Source organism: Enhydra lutris, unplaced genomic scaffold (genome assembly GCF_002288905.1).
Source record: "Enhydra lutris kenyoni isolate GAN:26980312 unplaced genomic scaffold, ASM228890v2 scaffoldscaffold10, whole genome shotgun sequence".
NCBI lineage: Eukaryota > Metazoa > Chordata > Mammalia > Carnivora > Mustelidae > Enhydra > Enhydra lutris.
In genome coordinates, this window is record NW_019154094.1 from 1,912,861 (window position 1) to 1,936,192 (window position 23,332).

A 23,332-nucleotide genomic window follows, 5' to 3' on the forward strand; every position below is an offset into this window, starting at 1 on the left:
TCTGTGCACATGTATGTGTGTGCATGCATGTCCCTGTGTGTACCCGCATGCACGCATGTGGGTGTGCTCACAGGAAGCCGCATGCGCGTGCACCCGTCTGGGCTTTGGTGTGTGTGCGCACAAGTTTGGGTGTATCCGCGCAAAAGGGCATACATGTCCATGTGTGTCTGCATCTGCACAAGTCATGTGTTCGTGAGCACGTACTTTTAAAACTTTATTGAGGTTGAGGCTGCCTGGCTGGCTCAGTCGGAAGAGCATGACTCTGGATCTCAGGGTGGCGAGTTGGGGTCCCACGTTGGGCGCAGACGTTACTTAAAAATAAATCAACTTGAAAAGAAACTTCCTGAGGTGAATTTCACATAGCATAGGATTCATCATTTTAAAGTGTTCGATTCAGTGGTGTTTTGTATGTTGTTGGTGTTGCGCAACCTCCGTTGTCTAGGTCCAGAAAAATTTTATCCCCTACAAGGAACCCCTGTCCCCATTAGCGGTCACTTCCTATGTGGTGAAGGTGCATGTCCACAGTTCGGGCCCCTGCATTTCTCACCTGGCTTGGAAGCAGCATCTACTGTCCGCCTTCCACAGCTGTGCATTGCTGCCCGAGAAGGTTCTGTGATCAGCACTAGTTAGGTCAGGGGACAGCCGGGCTGGCAGCTCCTGCCAGTCACCTTTGAACACCTGACACGGGTTCGTGGCAGTCTCCGCGCCGCGGCATCCCAAGAGCTCATTGACGGGGCTCAGGGATTGGGCATTTTGGAAAGAGAGCAAGAAGTTTTTAAAAGAGGCTCCCCTGGGGGACTGGGTTCTTCCATAATCCCCGTAATTTTTAAGAAGAGGTTTTTTTTTTTTTTTTTAAGATTTTATTTATTTATTTGTCAGAGAGAGTGAGCACAGGCAGACTAAGAGTGGCAGGCAGAGGCAGAGGGAGAAGCAGACTCCCTGCTGAGCAAGGAGCCCGATGTGGGACTCAATCCCAGGATGCTGGGATCATGACCTGAGCCGAAGGCAGCCGCTTAACCAACTGAGCCACCCAGGCATCCCTAAAAAGAGCTTTCTTAACCGTAACTGATACGCTGTAAACTAACTGTACTTCTTTAAAGTGTGCAATTTGGCGAATCATGGTGCGTGCAAACACTCGTGAGCCCACCGCCGCACCCGAGATGGTGAAGGCATTCGTCACCCAACAAGTCTCTCTGGGCTCCTTTGTCATCCCAGCCTGCCCCGCCCCCAAGCAGCCACTGATCGACTTTCTGTCTCTACCCTGCATTTTCTAGAATTCTACATACATGGAATCATACTTTTAAAACTTTATTGAGGTTGAGGCTGCCTGGCTGGCTCAGTCGGAAGAGCATGACTCTGGATCTCAGGGTGGCGAGTTGGGGTCCCACGTTGGGCGCAGACGTTACTTAAAAATAAATCAACTTGAAAAGAAACTTCCTGAGGTGAATTTCACATAGCATAGGATTCATCATTTTAAAGTGTTCGATTCAGTGGTGTTTTGTACGTTGTTGGTGTTGTGCAACCTCCGTTGTCTAGGTCCAGAAAAATTTTATCCCCTACAAGGAACCCCTGTCCCCATTAGCGGTCACTTCCTATTCCCTCCACCTCCCCCCTCCAGCCCCTGGCAACCACCCATCTGCTTTCTGTCCAAATGGATTTGCCTATTCTGAACGTTTTGTTTAAATGGGATCCTACACTATGTGGCCTTTTGTGTCTGGCTGCTTTCACTCAACACGATGTTTTCGAGGTCCGTCCAAATGGTAGTGGGTATCGGGATTGCGTTCCTTTTTATGGCTGCGTAATATTCCTTTATGTGGAGGGACCAGGGTCTGTTCGTTCATCAGCTGGTAGACACTTGGGTTGTTTCCACCTTTTTGGCTGTCGTGAATTGTGCTGCTATGAACACGCATGTGCAAGGATTTCTTTGAACACCTATTTTCAGTTCTCTTAGGTGTATACCTAGGAGCAGAATTGTTGGGTCTGTACATTTTGTTTTTGTTTTTTTGTCATACTTTTTCCACTTAGCACGCAGATTCTGAAGTTGTTCCGTGTGGTTCCGTGCTGTGGCAAGGATCAGAGGTTGGTCCCTTCTCCTACCTGAGTATTGTCCCATTGTGTGGCTGGTGCGTTCCTCCATTCGTGGGCCAATACCCATTTGAGTTGTTTCCGGTGTGGAGCTCTTAGAAACAATGCCACAAATACCATTTGTGTACAGTCCCTGTAGGGACATCGTCTTCATTTCTCTTGAGTAACTCCTAGGAGAGGAACTGCTGGGTCACATCTAGTTGTATAACCAACTTCTAAAGAAATTGCCTAAGTTAGATCCAAAGTAGATGAACCGCGTAATCTAAGTAATCTAATATAGCATGTCTACCTTATCCTGTGTCTGTTCGAAGGCATTTAGCAACGTTTGTATCTGCCGATCTGCTAATCTGGTTTAAATGCAACATCCCCAAGGAAATGCTCAGAGGTGTGCGTAAGGATGCGTGCCTGAGAAATCAAAACCAGCTGCCCGCTGGTAGCGGAAGGATCCCATGCCCCACGATTTGCTTGTACAGTGACAGGCGAGGAAGGCTTTAAAAATACGTTTCGGTATATGTTTTATGACATGGTTGTGTACCAATGCATCACAGAGAGAACAATTCGAGTTTTGTTAACAGGTATGTAACATCTGTTAAACTGGAAGAAAACACCTCAAAATTTCTTAATTTAGGAAAAAATTTTAAAAAGTAAATATTCAAAAAAATAAAAAAATAAATATTCCCACCTCCCCCAACCTTCTAGCCTGTTGCCGCTGCCTACAGCCGGCCACGGGCTCTCACAACAGCTTCATTATGGGTAGTTTTGTTCAGCCTCCCCCTCCCCCACCCTCCAAACACCGCTGCGGGACTTGGTTTCCCAGAATCCGAAGCATCTCGGCCTCCAGTCGCCCCTCACGCTCCTCTGCTGAGTCATGCTTCTGTCGAGGGTCCAAGGCCGCAAACTTCTTTTTTTCCCCCTCTAGCAAACTTTTTCTGTAAAGGACTGGAAAATAGGTACATTTGGCTTTCAAGGCCTTAAGCTTACACAGCCTTGTCAAAACTATTTAGCCCTGCTGTTAAAATAAAGGCAACCAGAGATGATATGTAAATGAATGGACTACATTTCCAATAAAAATATTCACAAAAGCAAGGAGTGGGCCTTCCGTACCCTCTTCCCTCCTTTCATCTCCCTGTTGAACGAACTCCTCTTCATCCTTCAGAACCCCTCTTAGATGTTGCCACTCTCCTAAGGCCTTCTCTGGCTCTCAAGGGTTGTAACTTCTCGTTTGCGTGGTTGACACACTCTCACATTTGCATACCAGCCGCTTCCGCTGGGCTTTGAACCAAGGTCTGGTTCATCTTTGTATCCTCAGCTGCGCCTTAGGTGGCCCACACTGAGCCCACACGGGACCCACACTGCATTTGTGTCTCTGACTCCAAAACACAAAATGGACTGTTGGAAACATTGGCTGCATTTTCTTTTTCCTACAATGTCTTAAGAAGCAAATACATTTTTTTTAATATTTTATTTATTTATTTGAGAGAGAGACAGTGAGAGAAAGCATGAGAGGGGAGAGGTCAGAGGGCAAAACAGACTCCCCTTAGATAAGGCTGGGAGCCCGAGGTGGGACTCGATCCTGGGACTCCGGGAATATGACCTGAGCCGAAGGCAGTTGCCCAACCAACTGAGCCACCCAGGCACCTGCAAATGCATTTTTTTTAAATAAACGTTTTATGTCAAGTCATTTTAGATCCACAAAAAGTTGTAAAGACTACACAGAGTCCCCTGTACCCCTCCCCTAGCTTCCCCAAATCTTAGATGATCTTAGAAACACCTTACACGATCAGGGCATATTTGTCTGACTAAGAGAGGGACATTGGTTCGCTGCTCTTCACCAGCCCCCTGATGTTATGTGGCTGTCACCCGTTCTTCCCATTCATGTCCTCTTTCTGGTCGAGGACCCCATCCAGGGAACCCCATTGGATTAAATTGTCACGCCTCTCCAGTCTCCTCCTGTCTGGACGCTTTCTCAGTCTTTCTGTGTTGCTTAAGACCTTGGCAGTCTTGGGGAAGACTGGCCCGGTATCCAGCAGGATGCCCTTGATGTGGGTCTGTCTGATGGTCTTGTCACGATTAGAATGAGAGCATGGGTTCTAGAAGCAAATGCACTCTGAGCAGTTCTCTCAAACCAGTTTTTGGGGGCTCTCCCTGATGAATCCCCCCCCAGCCCATGGAGTTTCAGAATCCCTGAATTTCGGGGCAGGTTCAGTCTTGCTCAACCCAGCATGCCTCCTGCTGCCCCGTATGTGTGTTGGGGACAAAATCAAGGCCCACGGGGGAGCTTGGGAAGCTGCTGGGGGAGATTTTGTCAGAGAGAAGAGACCAGGAAGGATGTGGGCTGGGAAGGGCTTGACCAAGAGGTGGTCATGGCTATTAGACTTGAAAATCTAAGAGGCTGACCCTAGGGGGAGGGAGGGCAAAAACAGGGGTTGGGATGGAGCAAACTCCAGGGGATGAGTCTGGTCTTTTGCGGAGAGCGGTGCGGGAAGTGTCATGATGTCACTGTCCAAGGGTCACAAACCTTAGGTTGGGTCACATTTAGGGACAGACAGAGGCTCTTGTGCTCTTTTTGCTTTTGGACAGAGTCCTATCAGGGGCAAGGGTTGGGTGTCAGTGCCATTTCCCCCCACAACCCCACTCCACCACCACTCTGACCATGCCACCCCCTCCCTTCCAGCTCCAGGACGCGCGCCCCGAGCCTGGGAGGCATGCTGAGGCCAGGCCGCCAGCAGGATGAGTGTGAACGAGGCAGGCAGCTCCGGCCGCGCGGGGCAGGCGGCCTACCACCTACGCATCTACCCGCAGCTGGCCACCAGCGAGAGCCGGGCCTCGTGCCGCGTGACCGCCACCAAGGACAGCACCACTTCCGACGTCATCCAGGATGCCGTCGCCATCCTGCAGCTGGACGGCACCAAGTGCTACGTGCTGGTGGAGGTGAAGGAGACAGGTGGGGAGGAGTGGGTGCTGGATGCCAACGACTCGCCCGTGCACCGTGTGCTGCTGTGGCCCCGGCGGGCCCAGGACGAGCACCCGCAGGAGGACGGCTACTACTTCCTGCTGCAGGAGCGCAACGCGGACGGCACCATCAAGTACGTGCACATGCAGCTGGTGGCCCAGGCCACAGCCACCCGGCGCCTGGTGGAGCGCGGCCTCCTGCCCCGACAGCGGGCAGACTTTGACGATCTGTGCAACCTCCCCGAGCTGACGGAGGAGAACCTCCTGAAGAACCTCAGGCACCGCTTCCTGCAGCAGAAGATCTACACTTACGCGGGCAGCATCCTGGTGGCCGTGAACCCCTTCAAGTTTCTCCCCATCTACAACCCCAAGTACGTGAAGATGTACGAGAACCAGCAGCTGGGCAAGCTGGAACCGCACGTGTTCGCGCTGGCCGACGTGGCCTACTATGCCATGCTCCGGAAGCAGGTCAACCAGTGCATCGTGATCTCGGGCGAGAGCGGCTCGGGCAAGACACAGAGCACCAACTTCCTGATCCACTGCCTCACCGCGCTGAGCCAAAAGGGCTACGCCAGCGGTGTCGAGAGGACCATCCTGGGCGCCGGCCCCGTGCTGGAGGTGAGCCGGGCTGTTGGGGGGAGGGGTCGGGCGTCTGCCTTAGAAAGCCTGGGTTTTGTTCTTCTTCTGGTCCAGTGAGACCACCACCCTCGGGCAGATCGTTGGTTACGCTCACTTTCGGTTTCCTAGAAACTGGGAGGCACGGGGGGCACTCAGCAAGCCATGTCGGGAGCACCAGGGCCAGTGGGGTGCCAGCTGGGCTAGGGGAAATGTGGGCAGAGTCTCCGCTGTGGTTTTCATGGGAAGGAACAGGTCAGCCGGGGTCAGCAGGCTTAGGATTGGCTCGGTTGAATAATTCTAGGGATCTGAGAAATGGGGGCTATCCTGGTAGTCTGGGACCTGGTCCTGGGGTGATCAGGGTAGGAGCTAGTGGCCCAAAGTGCCACAACCTGAGAACAGACGTGGCGGTGGGGGGTGGGCTCCGGAATGGCTTGTTTGCAGATGCAGAGCACACAGTGGTTAGCTAGCCCTGGGAGGGGCAGTCCTTTTTCAAGGTCAGCCAGGTCCCCTGATCCAAAGCATCAGAATGTAGGGGGGGAGGCCCCGATTAATACATGATTGATGCCTACGGGATAGCGGTCTATACTCCCGCTCCCAGAAAGAAAAGGGTGATGTGTCCAAACTGAGTGATTCACAGCTAGGTATAGTCGGTGATGGAGCCCCTGGTACACAAGGCAGCCAGCAAGGCAGGACGCAGGCCTGGGGGCCAGGGGACAGTGACGCCGAGGGAGGGGGCCTCCTGGCATCACCATAAAGGCAGTGGGGGAGGAAGCGCCCTCCGTCACTAGACCCTCCGTCCAGTGTCCCCATTGGCCAGACTCAAGCCACGGGCAACACTGTGGCTGAGCCTTCTGGACGCAGGGGCGGTGGCAGTGACCACACAGCATCCCTCACTCTTGGGGTCTTGCGACCAGATGCATCCGTCTCTTGCCTTTTCCCAAATGCCACAGAGTTGGATTCATCCCGGCCGTAGCCTCTTCAGACCAGCTTCTTGCCGTTAGTAACAGACATTCAAGGTTCCTTAGTGGCCCGAGAGCGCACGTCTTTGTATCGCTGAGTAATGCCACATCATCTGGGTGTGCTGTAGGCTGTCCCTCCACAGGACCCTAGACCGTCCTTTCGCGGGGGGAGTGGTGGGGGACCTACCCATCCCAAAGTGTTGGCCTCTGACCTCTGGCTGATCCCCCCAGCCTCCTAAGTCAAAGGCTGACACAGCCACCTTGCTGCTCTGCAGATTCACCGAAAGGCTGTCTGGGCTTTGCCTGCTGAGTACATTTCAGTTCTTCTTCCTCTCGGATGATCGCTGAGATCATCAGCAAGAAATGAGTTGGGGTTGTGCAGTCTGACCCTGGGCCAACATGTATAGCCAGCCGGTTTCTTCTGTATATACGTACCGTCGTTTTTTCATGCAAATGTTTTAAAAACTACAGAGTGATCAGCCACAAAGTGTGTTTTTCTCTTTAATGCTGTGTACCCCGCGTGTCTTGCCTCCTTTGTTTTGATCATCTGTGTCTTCTGCAGATTACTCTGTGAGCATGTCTGCTGTGTACCAGGCACCGTTCTAGGCCCCGGGCTATGTGCTGGCCCAAACCTACACAAAGGGTCACCCTAGTAATGAGGAGGCAGGCCGCAAAATAAGCAGCGGGCCTCATATGCCAGCCAGGTACCGATGAGAACAGAAGGCATGCCCAAGGAGGAAGGCGTAAGGGAGGAGAGAGGTGACTCTGGGCGAGCTGGGCCCAGAAGGAGGTCTTGTGAGCCCATGCAAAGGCTGGGAGGCCAGACTGTGCCTCGAGTGCTAGAAAAAGGCAGGGGGCCTGCAGGGCACAAGATGGGGCCAGCGCAGAGTAAGCAAGGGGCAAAGCAGGAGGCAGTGGGGACAGGGAGGTGATAGGGAGGTGATGGGCAGATCGTTTGGGACCTTGTGAGCTACGGGATGTGTGTGACGTGGGAGCTATGCAAGGTGTGTAGGGTGACCTGACTCCATCCCTACTCCAGAACTTGGCCTCAGCACCAGGCAGGGGCCCCGGCAGGTCAGAGATGAAATGGAGCAGGCCATCAGTGACGTCAGCAGTGCGGGCACAAGAGGGCGGATCTGGCATTTACCAAATCAGGTGTTCCGCCAAGGGGACCATTTACCCCTCACCAAACCGGGCAGGCGAGTGGCTCTGTCCCTGCTCCATGTGGACTCTGAGCCCAGAGGCCTCAACACAGCACGGTGAAGAGACAGGTTTGGCCCTGTGGTGCCGTTTCCTTTCCTGGCCGAGGACTTTGCAGGGTGGCGGGCTGAGATCCGATGGCTCCCGTAACAAATGGTCACAAACTGGGTGGCTTCAAACAACAGAAACCTCTTCTCTCCCAGAGATGGGTTCAAGGGAGTGTCCTGCCTGTCGCCTTTTCCCACTTCTAGAGGCTCTAACGTTCCTTGGCTCTTGGCCCCACCGCTCCGCCCCCCATCGCAGCCTCTGGCCATGTGGCCTCCTCTGACAGTGACGTCAGGCATTGGATTTAGGGCCCGCCCTAACCCAGAATGACCTCATCCTAACTAGTTACATCAGCAAAGACCCCATTTCCAAATAAGGCTCCATTCAGAGGGGTCCAGACATGGACATCGTTGGTGACAAGTCCGCCCACAGCAAGCCCCTGTGGGGTGAGCGAGAGCTAGGAGCCACCCCGATGCCTCCTTCCCTGAGGGCCGCCCCTGATCAGTAGTCGTCCTGGGAGCTCCTCCCCTGAAGTTGCCCCACGGGATTCTGGCACATTCTTGGAGGGCCATTAGTCACCCTTCTTGCCTAGTGTCTGCACCTCGTGAGTCAGATGCCCCCCAACCCCGCCCGGCTGCCTCCCTCTGGCCTCCGCAGCGTGAGCCGGGGAGGCCAAAATTTCCCAAGCGGTTAGGGTAGGAGCTGCTAGAGGGCGGTGCCCACGCTGGCTTCCAAAACAGACTGGAGCCAAATCCACGTCATGGCCATAAACGTGCTTCCTGGGGCGACCGTTTGGAAAGGGAGAAGATTGTTTTAGTTTGGAGCTGGGCTTCTCAGCCAGAGCACCGCTGACGTCTGTGGCCGGCCGTTCCCTGGCGGGGCGGTCCTCTGCATGGCAGGACGTTGAGCCATACTCCTGGCCTCCACCCAACAGATGCCAGCAATGCAACCTACCCCTCCCCCACTGCCGATGTGACAACTGAGAATGTCCCCAGACATCACGCGGTGTCCGCTGGGGACAGATTATTCCCCAGGTGGGAACGACAGTCTTAGAGTCACAGCTCTGGATCCCGCGAGACCAAGTCTTTCCAGCGCTGACCAAACTGTTCACAAGTTCCAGCCATTCTGAGCTAAGCCAAGGGTCACTTTCTAATAACAGGAATAGTTTGTTATTGTGCCTTTGGGTCCAGTTTCCAGATGGAAAACTGCCCATTTTAAAGATGAGGAATGAAGGTCTGAGAAAGACATGCTGGTGTGCAAATGCCCTGGGACTACTGTCACAAAGTACCACCAACACAGGGTGGGGTGGGTGCTTGAAACAAACAGGAATTGATTTGTCACAGTGCTGGAGGTTGGAAGTCTGAAATTAAGTTGTGGGCGTGATGGGATCCTTCTGGAGACTCTGAAGGAGAATCTGTCCGAGGCCCTTCTCTGGCTTTTGATGGCCACCAACACACCCTTTGGTGTTTGTCGCTCAGCTTGTGGTATCATCTCTCCTATTCTTCTGCCTCTACCTGCATGTGGTCTTCATCCCTTTGTGTCTCTGTCTGGTTTTCTTTCTCACGTAAGGACACTTGTCATTAGATTCAGGACCCACTGTAAATCCAGATGATATCACCTCAAAATCCTTATTTTAGTTATGTCTCCAGAATCCCTATTTCCAAATAAGGTTCCTTCATAATGGGTTCCAGGGAGAGTATCTTTGGAAGGGACACAAGTCAAACCACTGCCATCTGGGTTCCCCAGGCCACACCACTGGCAGCCATGGCTGGATCGTGGTGGGAACCCGTCTGGGGTCTGAGCCTGAGTTCGTGGTACCTCTCTACGGTCTTCATGAAAGATTTCCTCTCACCTTGGCCAGGACTGAAGAAGGCCCAAGATTGACACCTCTTGTAGCATTTGGGACTTTTTCTCAGCTCCCTGAAAGGAGAAGTTGATTTGTTTTGAGGTTTGAGTGTCGGCCTCCCATCCCCCCACTGGTGCTGTGGGTTGCAGCTTTGCTGTGCAATTCTGACCAGAAAACAGGAAGGGGGCACTGTGGAAGCCAGTTCCAATCAACTGATCTGCCTGCCACTGCAGTTAACTGTTACTGTCACTTATGGTCACCGTTTCACACGATGTCACTAGGCCCTACTCTGCCTTCCCCCAGCCTGGCCTCTGCACTGCCTCCAGGAACGTGACATTTGTGTGGGACTGTTGTTTTCTCTCAGAAATGCTGAGGGCGCAGCAGGCAGCCTCACTAGCACAGTGAGGGACCTGGGGTCCTCCCTCCTGTGCGCCGGGGTCCACTGCCCATCCCAGGGGGCCCTCAGAGAACCTGGTGACTCTAGACGCAGCCACCGAGGCCTCAGCCGCAGGGCTGGCCACAGAGTGTACCCAGGCATGCTTTTCTCCCCGGGCCCGCAGACCTCAGCATCAGGGCCTCAGGGCCTCAGGGTTGGTGTTTTCTTTCCTGAACTGTACCAGCATTTGCTGATGTGCACAGGGTTTTAATTTCGAAAGCAGAAATGAAACAAGGATGCTTGCTGGCTGGGCCATTTTCCCAAGCAGTCAAAGGCTCGGTTCTGAGCCTTCGTGTAGCCACTGTGACTTGGCGCATGCAGAGGTGGGAGGCTGAGACACCTTGAGCCACCTGCCACACCCACAGGGGGAGGCCAGTGACCTGGGACAGCAAGATGTGGGACCCAGGGGGTCCTGGAGCTTGCCGCTGCCCCCAGCTCACCGCTAGGGGCCCTGAAGGACCCAGTCCTGGGACTAGTGTCGACACCAACCTCAGTCCTGAGCACCAGTCCCCTTTTAGGACCCACAACCCCAGTCTCATGTGGCCCCAGGAGACTCCCAGCCCCCCTCCACCCACCGGGCTGCTGGGTCTGTACCCACGACTATCTATTAACACCAGTTCAGCTCACCCAGAGAGGTCACCCAGAACCCTTTGCCATTATCCATTGTGCCCTTTGCTCTCAGGGACGCCTGCCCAGGCCATACCCTTCATTCCCACAACCGCATGGACGGGCCAGCCTCTGCCCAGTGTTAGGGGCACACAGGGGAAGCCACTCGGCCAGGGTGACAGAGGTTCCAGAAACGAGGTTCCAGAAACAGCAGTCCGTATGCCTCCGCGGTTAGGGTTGAGCTTTCCTGAGACCTACTTCACCCATTTGAAGTGTACAATTCAGTCATGTTCAGTACATCGATCATGTTGTGCAGCCCTCAGCTCTCTCTAGTTGTAGAACATTCCCATCCCCCCAAAAAGAAACACCACGAGCAGTCACTCCCCATCGCTCTCCCCCAGCCCCTGGCAACCACGAGTCGACTTGCTCTCTCCGTGGAATTGCCTGTTCCGGGCGCTTCCTATCAGCGGGATCCGACACTGTGTGGCCTTTTGTGTCTGACTCCTCTCACTCGGCACGATGTTCTCGCGGTGCACCCACGCCGTAGCATGAATCAGGGCTTCATTCCTTTCTATAGCTGAGTAATACTCCGTCCTGGGGCTAAGGCCCCACTTTGTTCCTCTCTCACCAGTCGTCCCAGGACTGCATTCCTTCATCCGGCTGAGTCTGCATTTGGCTTTCCTCCTGCGCCCTGGCCCCCTCCCTGCCCTGGCCAGGCCCCACCCCCCGAGCAGTGACAGGAGGATGGATGGATCGGGAGGATGGTGGTGGACCGGAGCAGTGGAGGCGCTTGTGCTTGCCCAGGCCATGCCGATAGGAGGGGAGCAAAGCCCGGCCAGCAGCCTGCTGTACATTTGGAGCCCTCCTGGGTGGGTCGAGGGCAGGATGGGGCCGGTAGACACGCCTGGGTCATCTTCTGTCCATCCATGTCCCCATCTGTGTGTGCCTGCAGCACCTGCTAAGAGGGTAGCAGGCGGAGGGAGGCCGACAATCAGGAGCAGTGGGCAGTGAGCACACAGGGCCAGCCACCCAGGGCCCGCAGCGGCAGATGAGAACGCTGTTGGCTGGACAGGGTCCGAGGTGGCCGCACAGTCTGCCTGGAGCTGCTTCTGGGGGCTGATGCGGACCGCTATCATCCAGGGGGGAACCTGAGCACGGGTAGCACAAAGATCCCTTGCCCCCAGTGCTTTTGGGCCTTAGAGGTAGTCCAGTCGCGTGACCCAGCAGGCTCCACGGGCAGAGGGGCCACGAGCAGGTGGCTGGCCGGGGTGCCTCTTGGCTGGGTGCTGCCCCCTGCCCTTTGTGTGTTAGCCGCGGGGGGAAGCGAGCTTGCCAGGAGGAGCCAGGGTTGCGAAAGGGACAGGTGGCCAAGGACAGACCTCCAGGGGCCCCCTTCAGGGCATGGGCCACGCAGCAGGGAGGAGGCCCAGGATGGGGAGCAAGGAGGGAAGGGGTTGGTGTCACACACCCACAAGGAAGAGCCAGAGTCCTTGCAGCAGAAGACGTGTTTGGGGCAGCAGCCTTTATCTGGTACCCCTCCCCTTCCCAGATCTGAGGGCCCCTAAAGTCAGGTTGTGTTTACTGGACGTGGATATGGAGGTGTTTTGGGGTGAGAGTCCTAAGAACACTTGTTCGTTGGGTCCGTCGAGGGGAAGTTTGGCTACTGGTAGGGGGTGGGGCATGGGCTAGAGAGGGCCTAGGGCAGCAGCATGGAATGTTCTAGAGGGAGGTATGCTGACCAGACAAGTCCAGGGCTGAGTCTGGGTTCTCAGGCCACCTTGGGCCTTGGGCTGGAGTCCCCAGACACTCCTGAGTTGGGGTGAGCTGCAGTGGGCATGCAGCTTAGCCGGGGGAATGGGACAGACTTAGAGCTCCCAGAAGGCATCCACCACACACCAGCTCGAGCTGTTCTGGGCCATCCTTAAGGCCGGGTGGCTGGAAGGTCACCGATGTGAACAGCAGCGTCAGCCATCAACAGGGGAGGGAAAAGGAGAGCCGGTGTGGAGTCCCGGGGTAGTGGGCCTTATAGGGAGACTGGGTGGTGCAAGAATGAGAGAAGGTGCTAGAGCCCGAGCTGCTGAGAGCCCAGGAGGCAGGCGGGTCCCCCTCGGGTGGGTGCACAGAGCAAGGAGTCAAATCTCTGGCTGATTCTGTCCCCAGTATGGCCTCCCCGGGATATCTGGGGGAGTCATTGGTGGGAGCAGGGAGTCCAGGTTGGCAGAGCAGCCTGAAGGAAGGTAGGAGCTAGAGCCAGAACCTGGATCAGGAAGGGGGTGGGGCAGGGCAAAGCCCATAGGGGCCAAGAGGATGAGCAATGCCTGTGTGGGGTCCTGTGGGGTCGGCTTCAGACCCTTCAGATAGAAACACACAGAGATGGAGGCCACCCAAGTGGGGCCGGATCACTCCCCATCGTAAGAGCCATCCTATATGCTATAGGACGTTGAGTGGCAAACCTGGCCTCGACCCATCACGTGCGAGGAGCAGTCCCCACTCCGGTCAGGACAACCAGAGCCATGTCCAGGCATCACCAGGTGTCCCCTGGTGGGGCTGAGTCACTCCCACTGACAGTCAGTTTTAGCTTGACTGCATGCCAAGAGCGATTTCAGTGGCACAGATGTTTTATGCCCAAATAACTTCAGATTTTTTAATTTTAATTTTAATTTTTTTTTTTTGTAACATTACACCATTGTGCTTACGCATCAACTATATTCATCACCAGCACTCAGGGCGGCTGGCAGGCAGGGGTCTAGTCTCCTGCTGGCTTTCTTGGTCATTCCCGGAAAGAGGAGGCCAGTGCTGCTTCAGCCAGAGCCTCCCAAGGGTCACAGCCCCTCCCACCCACCCCGCCCCAAGACCAGAAATCACCTCGCATCTTTGCTGCCACCCAAATACACTTGGGTTTGGCCTTGGAGGTGGCTCTTGAGTGACATCTTAAAAGGGATATTTTAAGAGCTGCTCGTCCATAACCAAAAAATGCAGTTGCCCCACTTGAGGTCCCCCAGAGCCCAGAAGTCACATGCTCGCTCCCTGCAGGTCTGATTGCAGGGACCTCCATGAGAGCACGCAAGTGGGTTTCTGTTGCAGTTCGGGCTGCTTCCTAAGCTCTGGAATTCTGTCATCCCTCCACCCCTGTCCTCCCGGTGTGACTTTCAGAACCTAACAGCAAGTGTTGGTTGTGGTTTGCCTCATGTCTCCTTCAAGTGTCTCCCCAACAGGAAGCCCGCCAGGCCCGCCATCGTGGTTTGTACCACTGGGGAGCACACTTGGTTCTCTGCCCCAATTCGGCAAAATCATGACACATTTTGTCACTGCTTTTGGTTCTACCCAGGTGCTTTTCTTTGCTTTTTTTCGTAAAATGCTGCTGCTGCTCGTCTAAAGTATCTTTTTTCCTTATTTGAAGTATACTTTCTTTTTGTACGTAGCAGGAATTGGCAAACTATAGCCGGCAGGTTAAACCTGCCAGGGCCTGTTGCTATAAATAAAGTTTTATTGGCACATAGCCATGCCTCCTCATTTACGTATTGTCTGTGATGGATTTTCACCCTGCCTTTCACAAAGGCTGAGCGCAGAGCCTTTGCAGCAGAGACAACTAGAGAGCCCACAAAACCAAACATGTCTGCCACTTGACCCTCTATAGGAAAGGTTAGCTAACCCCTCATACCTGTACGTTCACATAGAACATTCTGGAACTTGCCACAGTTAACTTTCTTCATGCCCTCTTCTCACCCTCTGCTCAGCTCTTCCTACTCAAATGTAGGAAACCAGGTTCCCACCCTCATTCCAGAGAACTGCTATCACCAACCGAAATCTTTCTGCATTTTATATCCATGCCAGATATGTGCATCCGTAAACATCTACCCATAGCGGAGTGTGTAGTACTGTGACTTGTAATAAGTATGTGTTTGGTTTAACTCCTGTTCCTGGCCCAGAACTCCGAAAACCCTTAGAATTTGCTAAGTGATGAGAATAACAAGGCGGTTATATCAACAAGGTGATTTCTGGAATGCACCTAAGGATGGGGGCTGGTTGCCAGGGGAACCAACCACGTGATTAAAGGGTTGGAACTTTCAGCTGTGCCCCTGACCTCTGGGGAGGGGAAGAGGAGCCAGAGGTTGAAATCAGTCAGCAACGGCCAATGATTTAACCTGCCATGCCTGTGTGACGAAGCCTCCGGAAGAATGCTAAGGGAGGGCACCTGGTTGGCTCAGTGGGTTAAGCCGCTGCCTTCGGCTCGGGTCACGATCTCTGGGTCCTGGGATCGAGTCCCACGTCGGGCTCTCTGCTCAGTGGGGAGCCTGCTTCCCTCTCTCCCTCTCCGCCTGCTTCTTTGTCTACTTGTGATCTCTCTCTGTCAAATAAATAAATAAAATCTTTAAAAAAAAAAAAAAAAGAATGCTAAGGGAGGGAGTCAAGGGCTTCTGAGCTGGTGACTCCGTGGAGGTGCTGGGAGGGTGGCGCGCTCGGGACATGACACGTCCCTCATACCCTGCCCCATGCGTCTCCTCCATCTGGCTAGTCCTGAGCTATAACCTTTTATAAGAAACTGGAAATGGAACTAGTAAACTGGTTTCCCAGGTTCTGCGAATCGCTCTTGCAAATTCATCAACCCCGAAGAGGGGGGTGTAGGAACCTCTGACGGATAGCCAGTCAGTCGGAAGCATGGGTAACAACCTTCCAGTTGGCCTCCAAAGGGGGGGAATATGCAGCCTTTGGAGGACTGAGACCTTAACCTGTGAGAGCTGCTACTGTCTCAGGGGAAACTGTCAGAATTGAGTTGAATCGTAGGACGCCCAGCCGATGTTGGAGGAGAGCTTGGTGTGGGAGAAAAAAACCCACACATCAGAACTGGAGTCAGAACTGTAGAGTCTTTTTTTTTTTAAGATTGTATTTATTTATTTGAGAGACAGCAAGAGAGCACAAGCAGAGGGAAGGGGCAGAGGGAGAGGGAGTAGCAGGCTGTCCTCTGAGCAGGGAGCCTGACGTGGGGCTCGATCCCAGGACCCTGGGGAGGATGTGGGGCAGACGCTTAACCGACTGAGCCACTCAGGCACCCCAGAACTATACAGTCTTAAAGTGGTTTGGAGGGGTCAGGAAAGGAGGACTGGGACGTAGATATTCCAGAAGGTTCAGCACGGCCAGCTCCAGCCTGGGCCTCTGTACGGGGCTTCTTGCTCTCAGGCTCTCCCACTCTGTGTCCCACGGGCAACCGAGAGTGCTTTAATAGCCAGCATCTTTGAGCTCTGGCTGAGGGTGGCGGGGGCCGTGTGGGGCCTCCACCCGGCCTTGTACCCTCCCAGAGGCCCCTCAGAGGGTTTCCAGTTGTACCGTGGGCCCTGAAGCCTCCTGTACCCTTGCCTGCAGGGCATTGCCGTCTGCCGGGGTCACAGAGTGAGAGACCCCAGTCCCACCTGGACGCCCCCCACCACCCCCGCAACAATCCCTAGGTCCTCCAGGAGCTGCTCGGAGAAGCAGCACAAAGGCACTAGAGCTCATGGGGCCGGGCTGGAAGTGTGCACACAGGGCTCAGGCACTACTGGAGGAAGCTAGCTAGCGTCTGAGGTGTCAGACGTGTGCCCCGCGGCCTTGCTGGGGCTCACAGCTGGGGCAGGATGACTCAGCCAGAGAGAGGAGCATGAGGACGAGTTTCTGGTGGCCCAGGGTGGGGCTAGCCGTGTTCCCAGCCCTGGGGCTTCATGCAAACCGGCGGGTACGGGTACTGCCCCATCACTGCAAGGATGTCCCGAGAGGCAGAAAATGGGGAGCCGCTACCAGGAGCCACCCAGATCAGAGACGGGAGAGAGGTGGGGCGACAGACAGTCAGGGGACTCAGCCCAGCTGCAAAGTGGGAGGGACTGCAGAAAGATCAGAGGGTGTCTGGGGGAGGTAAGGAGAGCATAGGAGTGTCCTATGGCTATGGTGGCGGCGGGCGGGGTGGGGGGATTTGCGGAGAAGCACCAGGGAAGGGGTGACCATCTGGAAGGCGGGTCTCACTGATGCTCTCATCCCTCCTGTGCCCTACGGACCTGGGGCTGCCTTTCTGGTCTGCTGCCTTAAAAAAGTACAGCGCCCTGACACTGTGCGGCCATCGAAGGGTATTTTAGACAAAAGGGGCACTTATATTTTTGGGAACGCTGTGTCTAAGAGAAAAGTGAAATTATGGGCTGTATTTTAAGCACCCAGAAAGGCCTCCTTGGAATTTACAGGAAAGGTTGATTAAAAGGCATAGGAGAGCTCAGGCCTGGGACACCCCTGCCACAGCCACCGCCCTTTCCAAATGTACTGGACAGTGTGCTGCACCAGGACTGGATGGGGCCGGGGAACGTCTGTCCATCCACCAGCTACATCTGCCTTGGTGCTCGGGGCGGGAACGCAGCTGGGCCGGAAGCAACCGCATGGCCCGGCAGCCGATTCGTTTCCTAGCGATTATCCAGGATGGAGGGACTCCAGTGCCCCATCCCCAGCGTCACCGGGAAGCCACCCTCTGAAATGTCCTCTTTGTCCATCAGCCACCAGCTGGCCACAGCCAACTGCCAAGGCCAGGCCCTGCAAGACCCCAGTTACCTGAGGCTCATGGTCACCTGCCCAGCAACTGACCAGCCCGGGGACCCCAGCCTGGGCTTGCCGACTGGCTTTTCTTGCAGGGAGGGGAGGGGAGGTGGCACCGTTTGGCAGCAGATACCAGGCCCGGAGTCCTCCATGAGGTGGGCCCTCAGGGGAAGCTACGTGGTGTCGTCACCCCCATAAGGGGACCCTGAGAACGTAGAGTTCCGTTGAGCTGTCTCTGCACATTCTCCAGGACAGCTGATTTTTTAACGAAGTCCCAGGCTCAGTTCTCAGCCAGGGTGATTCTGTCCTGAGGGCACTTTTGACCACATCTGCAGACTGGCATCTTGTGGGCAGAAGCCAGGGGTGCTGCTCGGCCCTCCAGTGCACAGGGCAGCCCCCTCCACACGGAAGGGCCTGGCCCCAAAGGCCAGCAGTGCCGAGGGCAAGCAGTCTGCTGGAGTTTAGAGATGGTGAGCCACGGGGGGAAGAGAGAAGATGACAAGGACACACAGCCCTAGAGGGAACATCTTCAGTTCTCCCAAAGTGCCCAGACCAGTCCTTGCCCTTCCGTATGTAACCATGCCCCCTTGCGCCAAAATTTACCGCCTGCCAGACTTCAGACTTCAGAGCTGCCCCTGCCAGGAAGACAGGAGCGGGACCAGTTAGCCCAGCTCTGCTGTACACATGCTGTGTGACTCATGGCAAGGCGACCTCTCTGCTCCGTCTCCTTCCTCATCTCTCACCCCAGGACCTTTGCATGCACTACACCTTCAGTCTCGAATGCCCTTGCCCCCAGTAATCTGGCTAAGTCCCACCCCAAGGCCTTCTGGGAGAGTCAGAGGTCTAGAGTGTCACGTGGCCAGCAGAGTCCTGCCACAGAGCCAGCAGCACACAGCGTGGTCCTCCTGGGCTCAGGTCAGCACCATTCATGGTTCCCCCCAGACCCAGGGCAGATTGAGTCACCCACCAAGGTAGGCCAGGGTGTTGAGGGGATACAGTGGAGATCACTCAGTCGCAAAGAGGAATAAGTCACGGACACCTGCCGTAATGTGGATGAACCACGAAAACACCATGCTGGGTAAAAGAGGCCAGACACGAAAGGCCATGTAATCTGTGATGCCATCCATATATGTCCCGAACAGGCAAGGGCAGAGAAACAGAAAGCAGATTAGCAATTGCCAGGGCTGAGGGAAGGGGACGGGGAGTGACTGCTCATGGGGACGGGGTCTTCTTTTGGGGTGATGAAATGTTCTGGAACTCGGTAGAGGTGACAGTCGACACAACATGGCAAACATACCAGAGGCCACCGAATTGCACATTAAAATGATTAAAATGGTGAACCTGATGTCATATGAACTTCACAGTTAAAACGGAAACGCAGAGTGGTCTCTGCCTATCTGGAACACGACCCGTGGGGACCCACTACATTCCCCCTCCGTCCCCTCCCATAGATCTAGCATCCTGCTGCCATCAGTAGCTAGAGTGGGGAGGGTTATAATGAGTAAAGGTCTCAGGCCAAATTCTCCAGAGCAACTTCTTAGACAGGAGCCCAGACATCCTCAAGCCTAGAGTCCCACTGGCTCTGGCCTCTTCAGTGGCTTTAGGCACACCTGAGCGTCTCCATCTCCCTGAGCCCCATCCCTAAAGAACAGGCCACAGGACCCTTAAATGGAATTTCTCCAACAAGGGAGGCAAATGTCTCAAATGTTCTATCCAGCCTACTCTTCTGTCCATGGAAGCCCACTTGGAACATTTCCTTATGCTAACTGCTAAAACTCCAGATGCTGAGCAATGGGAAAGTTGGCCAGAGTCAGTTGGCCTTGGCCGCTCCAGGGTCTGTATCCTGGGTGAGGTCACCGCCCTTATAGAGGGACTTGGACTTTCATTCCACAAGCTGATTCTACCAAGGCCTCCATAGTCAATATTTCCAGATTTTAGAACCATGCAGTCTGTGTCTCAAGGACTTGGCATTGGCCACATAGAGCAAAAGCAGGCACAGATAATCCAGAGATGAATGGGGGGCCGTGTGCCAATAAAACTGTTTACAAAGACAGGTGGTGGGAGAGAAGCATCAGACCCACACCAAAGAACGTTCTGCAGAATACCCAGCCAGTCCTCAGAACCTTCCAGGTCTCAGAAACAAGGAAGGGCTGAGAAACCTGATCTGGAGACCCCGAGGAGACAGGATGACTAACCGTGATAGGGAATGCTGGATGGCATCCTGGAACCGAACAGGGATGTTTGGGGAAAACTAAGGACATCTGAATAAAACGTGGGCTCAGTTAATAACAGTTTATCAATCAGTATTGGTTTGTTAGTTGTGTCAAAGGTAACTTTAATAGGGGGAACTGGGGGCACCTGGGTGGCTCCTTCAGTTAGGAGTCCGACTCTCAGTTTCGGCTCAGGTTCCATGCTCAGTGCAGAGTCTGTTTGTCCCTCTCCCTCTGCTCCTTCTCTGTCTCTCTCCCTCCCCCGGAATAAATAAATAAAATCTTAAACAAACAAACAAACAAAAAAATCAGGGACACTGAATGTGAGGTACACAGGCATTTGCTGAAATATTCTTACAACTTTTTGTAGATCCAAAACTATTCTAAAATTAAAATTAAAAGTTTATATCTTTCATAAAAAGACAGCTAGATGTGACCTGTGGGGCATAGTCTGCAGACCCAGGGCTTAGTTAAGCTCCTACCACCTTGATGAGATGTTCACAGTAAATCTCAGACAGGGAAGACTCTGGCAAACTGAACTTGGACCTCTCATACCTACCCTAGAGGTACTTCCTTCTCATAACAAACCCTAAAGCCATACTTTTCATCCTTCCTTGAATCAGAACCCCCTTGGGCTCTGGTTTAAGAATGTTAGATCCTTGGCCTTTTCAGAAATGCTGCAGGTCTAGGATGGGGCCCAAGACTCTAAATCTTTAACAAGCCCCCCAGCTCATAGTTGGGGTGTCCACCTTTTCTCTCCTCCCTAACCCCCCAGAGTGTCACAGTAGTGGTGACTTGCTGTGAGGGAAGTGGCCACTGAAGTCTTGGCAATTCTTTTTTTTTTTTTTTTTTTTTAATTTTATTTATTTTATTTGACAGATCACAAGTAGGCAGAGAGGCAGGCAGAGAGAGAGGAGGAAGCAGGCTCCCTGCTGAGCAAGGGCCTGATGCGGGTCTCCATCCCAGGACCCTGGGATCATGACCTGAACCGAAGGCAGAGGCTTTTAACCCGCTGAGCCACCCAGGTGCCTAGTCTTGGCAATTCTGATTCCCCACTGCTGTAAGCAGGGAGCCCCACCATGACAGGCTTGTCCACCCCAGGTATGGAGGATGGGTTCAAAGGCAGCCCCTTCCTCAGGAATGTGGAGAGAGTGTATAATATCTGCAGAAGAATGGGGAGATGCTCTGGAGACCCTCCAGCACCCCCCTGGGAGCTTACATTTCCTCATGCATGCAAATGCTTGGCTTTGCTGCATAGGAAGTACCAGACACCTTTGCTCTTCTCATCATTGACACCAGAGTCTGTGCCATTTGTGAATTGGCTAGGAAAGCAGTCATCCCCCCCAAGATGAAATCTTCCATAATGAACAACCCACTTACAAAATGGGTCCCCTACTCACAGTCTCCTCCAAGCTCAGCAGCCCAGGAATGTGTTCTATTCCAGGTGCCTCCCACCTCAAAAATGCCACGCAAATCAGCTGCAAAGTGAGATTGAAAAGTCCTGCAAAAGGTGCAGGATTTCAGGAAGTCATCAGGTGACCCGGACAATTGGTCTGACTCCAGTCACTCAGCCTTGCCAACGAGCAGCAGGTGGGGAAGAGAGCTAATCAGCCTGGACTTCAGAAGGGAATGAGTCTGTCATCTGCCTATTAAAAGGAGAGGATTTTCAGCTTGGCTCACAAAGCTGGGTCCCTACCTTGCTGAATGAACAAGGCACACTTAAACCAAAGCAGTTCAGGGAGCCAAAAATGAAAAGACAGGCCCAGATGTAGCAGGCAAATGGAAACAGGAGCAAACATGTCCTCCTCCTTGGACACAGAGGAGGCAGAGTTCAGAGCTCTGGAAGTTAATGTGACAAAGAAGATTCATCATAAGACCTAAAACCTCAATTTACACTTAAAGTATAATAGTTGGCGATATCTGTGCACCAAACAACACAGCTGCTGCCTTCACCAAGTGGAAATTCTAGAAGATTCTGGGAGAAACAGCCATAAACACGTAGCAAGAGACTCATTAAGTGGACAGCAAATTGGCAGCGACATTATATGCCCAGTAGTATGCCCAAGCCATGTGTTTGAGCAGATCTATGGACCTATAAGAGAATAGATAAGAAATATTCATGGAGCAGTCACTAGACTCATTCCTGTATCAGGCCATGGAGAAAGCATCTAGAACTTCCAAAAGTAAGAACTATGACAAGCAGCACTCTTAACAATGCAGTGAAACTAGAAATTAATTCCTCAAAGGCCTTTGCACATGGAAATTTCTTTCAGAAAGAAACTGTAAATCTCTGTAAAACAGCTCTTGGATGAAGGGGGATCTATAAACCAAAATTACAGATTTCCTAAAAATCCATGACCGGAACTCTATGTTATCAGAATCCACAGGACTATGTAAAGCAGTACCAAGAGGGCAATTTGTAGCCGTAAGCACTTTATATTCATAAATAAGAGTGAATGAAAGTAAGTGAGTTAGTTTCGCAGCTCAAAAACCTGAGAAAAAGAACCAAGTAAACCCCAGAGAGAATGATTTGGCTGTCGAAATGGATGAGATGAGCCCTCGGGGGTCCTGATGAATTCCTCAAATGTTTTAGATGCCCTAAGAACCAAGCAAGGCTCTCCCCATCAAAGCTTGATCTGTTCTTTACTCTCTGTGATCTGGCACGTGGTTTCATTATAACCTAAACAAAAATTTAGTGAAATATCAGGTACAATAACTTGTTTCATACTTGTTTTTTTTTTTTTTCTTCCTCTTCCTTTTTTTTTTTTTTTTTTTTTTAAGATTGCCTGATCCCATGCCCCAGCATGGTTTGCTTGAAACTTTGGCCCTTGGGAGGAAATCTATCCATTTCAAAGAGCCTGTTCTGGTCCCAGGAGCCCTTGCTGGTTTTCAGTGTTTCTGTCCAAACTGGTCATTGGTGCCAGTGCAGATAAGAGTGACAGAACCCATTAAAAACTGGGAGCACGGAGGTAGACTGAGCACCCCATCGCATTGTCACTTGGCTCTCTGCAGATGCCTGCTGTCCCTTCACCTGTCCGTCCAGCAGCTGGCTGTCGAGAGCCCGCTGGGTGCCCCCAAGTCCCATGGACAACAGGAAGGAAACAGAATCCAGGCAGAGACCAAGTGTCAGCAGGGCCCTGGAAAGCCTCCACTTCCTCATCTGAAAATCGGGAGCCATGAGGTTGGATGTGACCCCTCCACTTCCTGCCCCGCACCTGCAGACCCACAGAGCCTATAGTGCCACCTGGGCAGGCTGGCAGTGGTGGCGGGTGGGAGGAGGGTCCTATCTCTCACCCCCCAGCCACAGTCCTCTCACTACCACCCCCTTCCCATCGTCATTCTTGTCCTCGCCCGGCATCTTCCCTCTTTAGAACCAACCCCTGCTCCCTGTATGACAGTTCTCTGGAAGGTGCTTCAACTGTATTTCTCACTTCCCCACCTCCTGTGATCCTGCTGGCCCATCCTGCCCTCCCCTCTGTGCTTTAAGGTCCTGCTTCTCCAGGTCCCCACTGTGCCCTGGGAGACCGGTCAATCCCACCGACGCTCACACCCTCTCACGTTTGCCTGCCCTGTGTCCGCACGTCAGACTCTTCTCCTGCCCGTGGAACAGAGAGCCCCTTGAGCAGTGGCCCGTCCTGGAAAGGACCCCAGGGTCCGTATTTTCAGCTCTGCCGATATGGTCCTGAGAGCAGGCACAGACCACACGTAAACTAGCTATATGCCAAGCAGAACTTTATTCACAAAGGGAATCTGAACTCGTGGAAGTTGAATTGCATACTGTATTCATGTGTTGTGAAATAGTCTTTTGATTTTCTTTTCAATTGTTAAA

The 23,332-nt window shown here is 53.4% G+C and overlaps 1 protein-coding gene across 1 annotated transcript in view; it reads left to right on the top strand.

Annotated features, from left to right (window-relative positions):
- The first annotated feature begins 4,771 nt into the window (after positions 1-4,771).
- LOC111143844 (myosin IXB) overlaps positions 4,772-23,332 on the top strand; it is a 65,948-nt gene continuing 47,387 nt past the window's right edge. Inside the window, exon 1 of the mRNA XM_022497791.1 lies at positions 4,772-5,655. Coding sequence (XP_022353499.1) covers positions 4,816-5,655 — 840 coding nt within the window. The 5' untranslated portion in view covers positions 4,772-4,815. The remainder of the gene's footprint in view (positions 5,656-23,332) is intronic.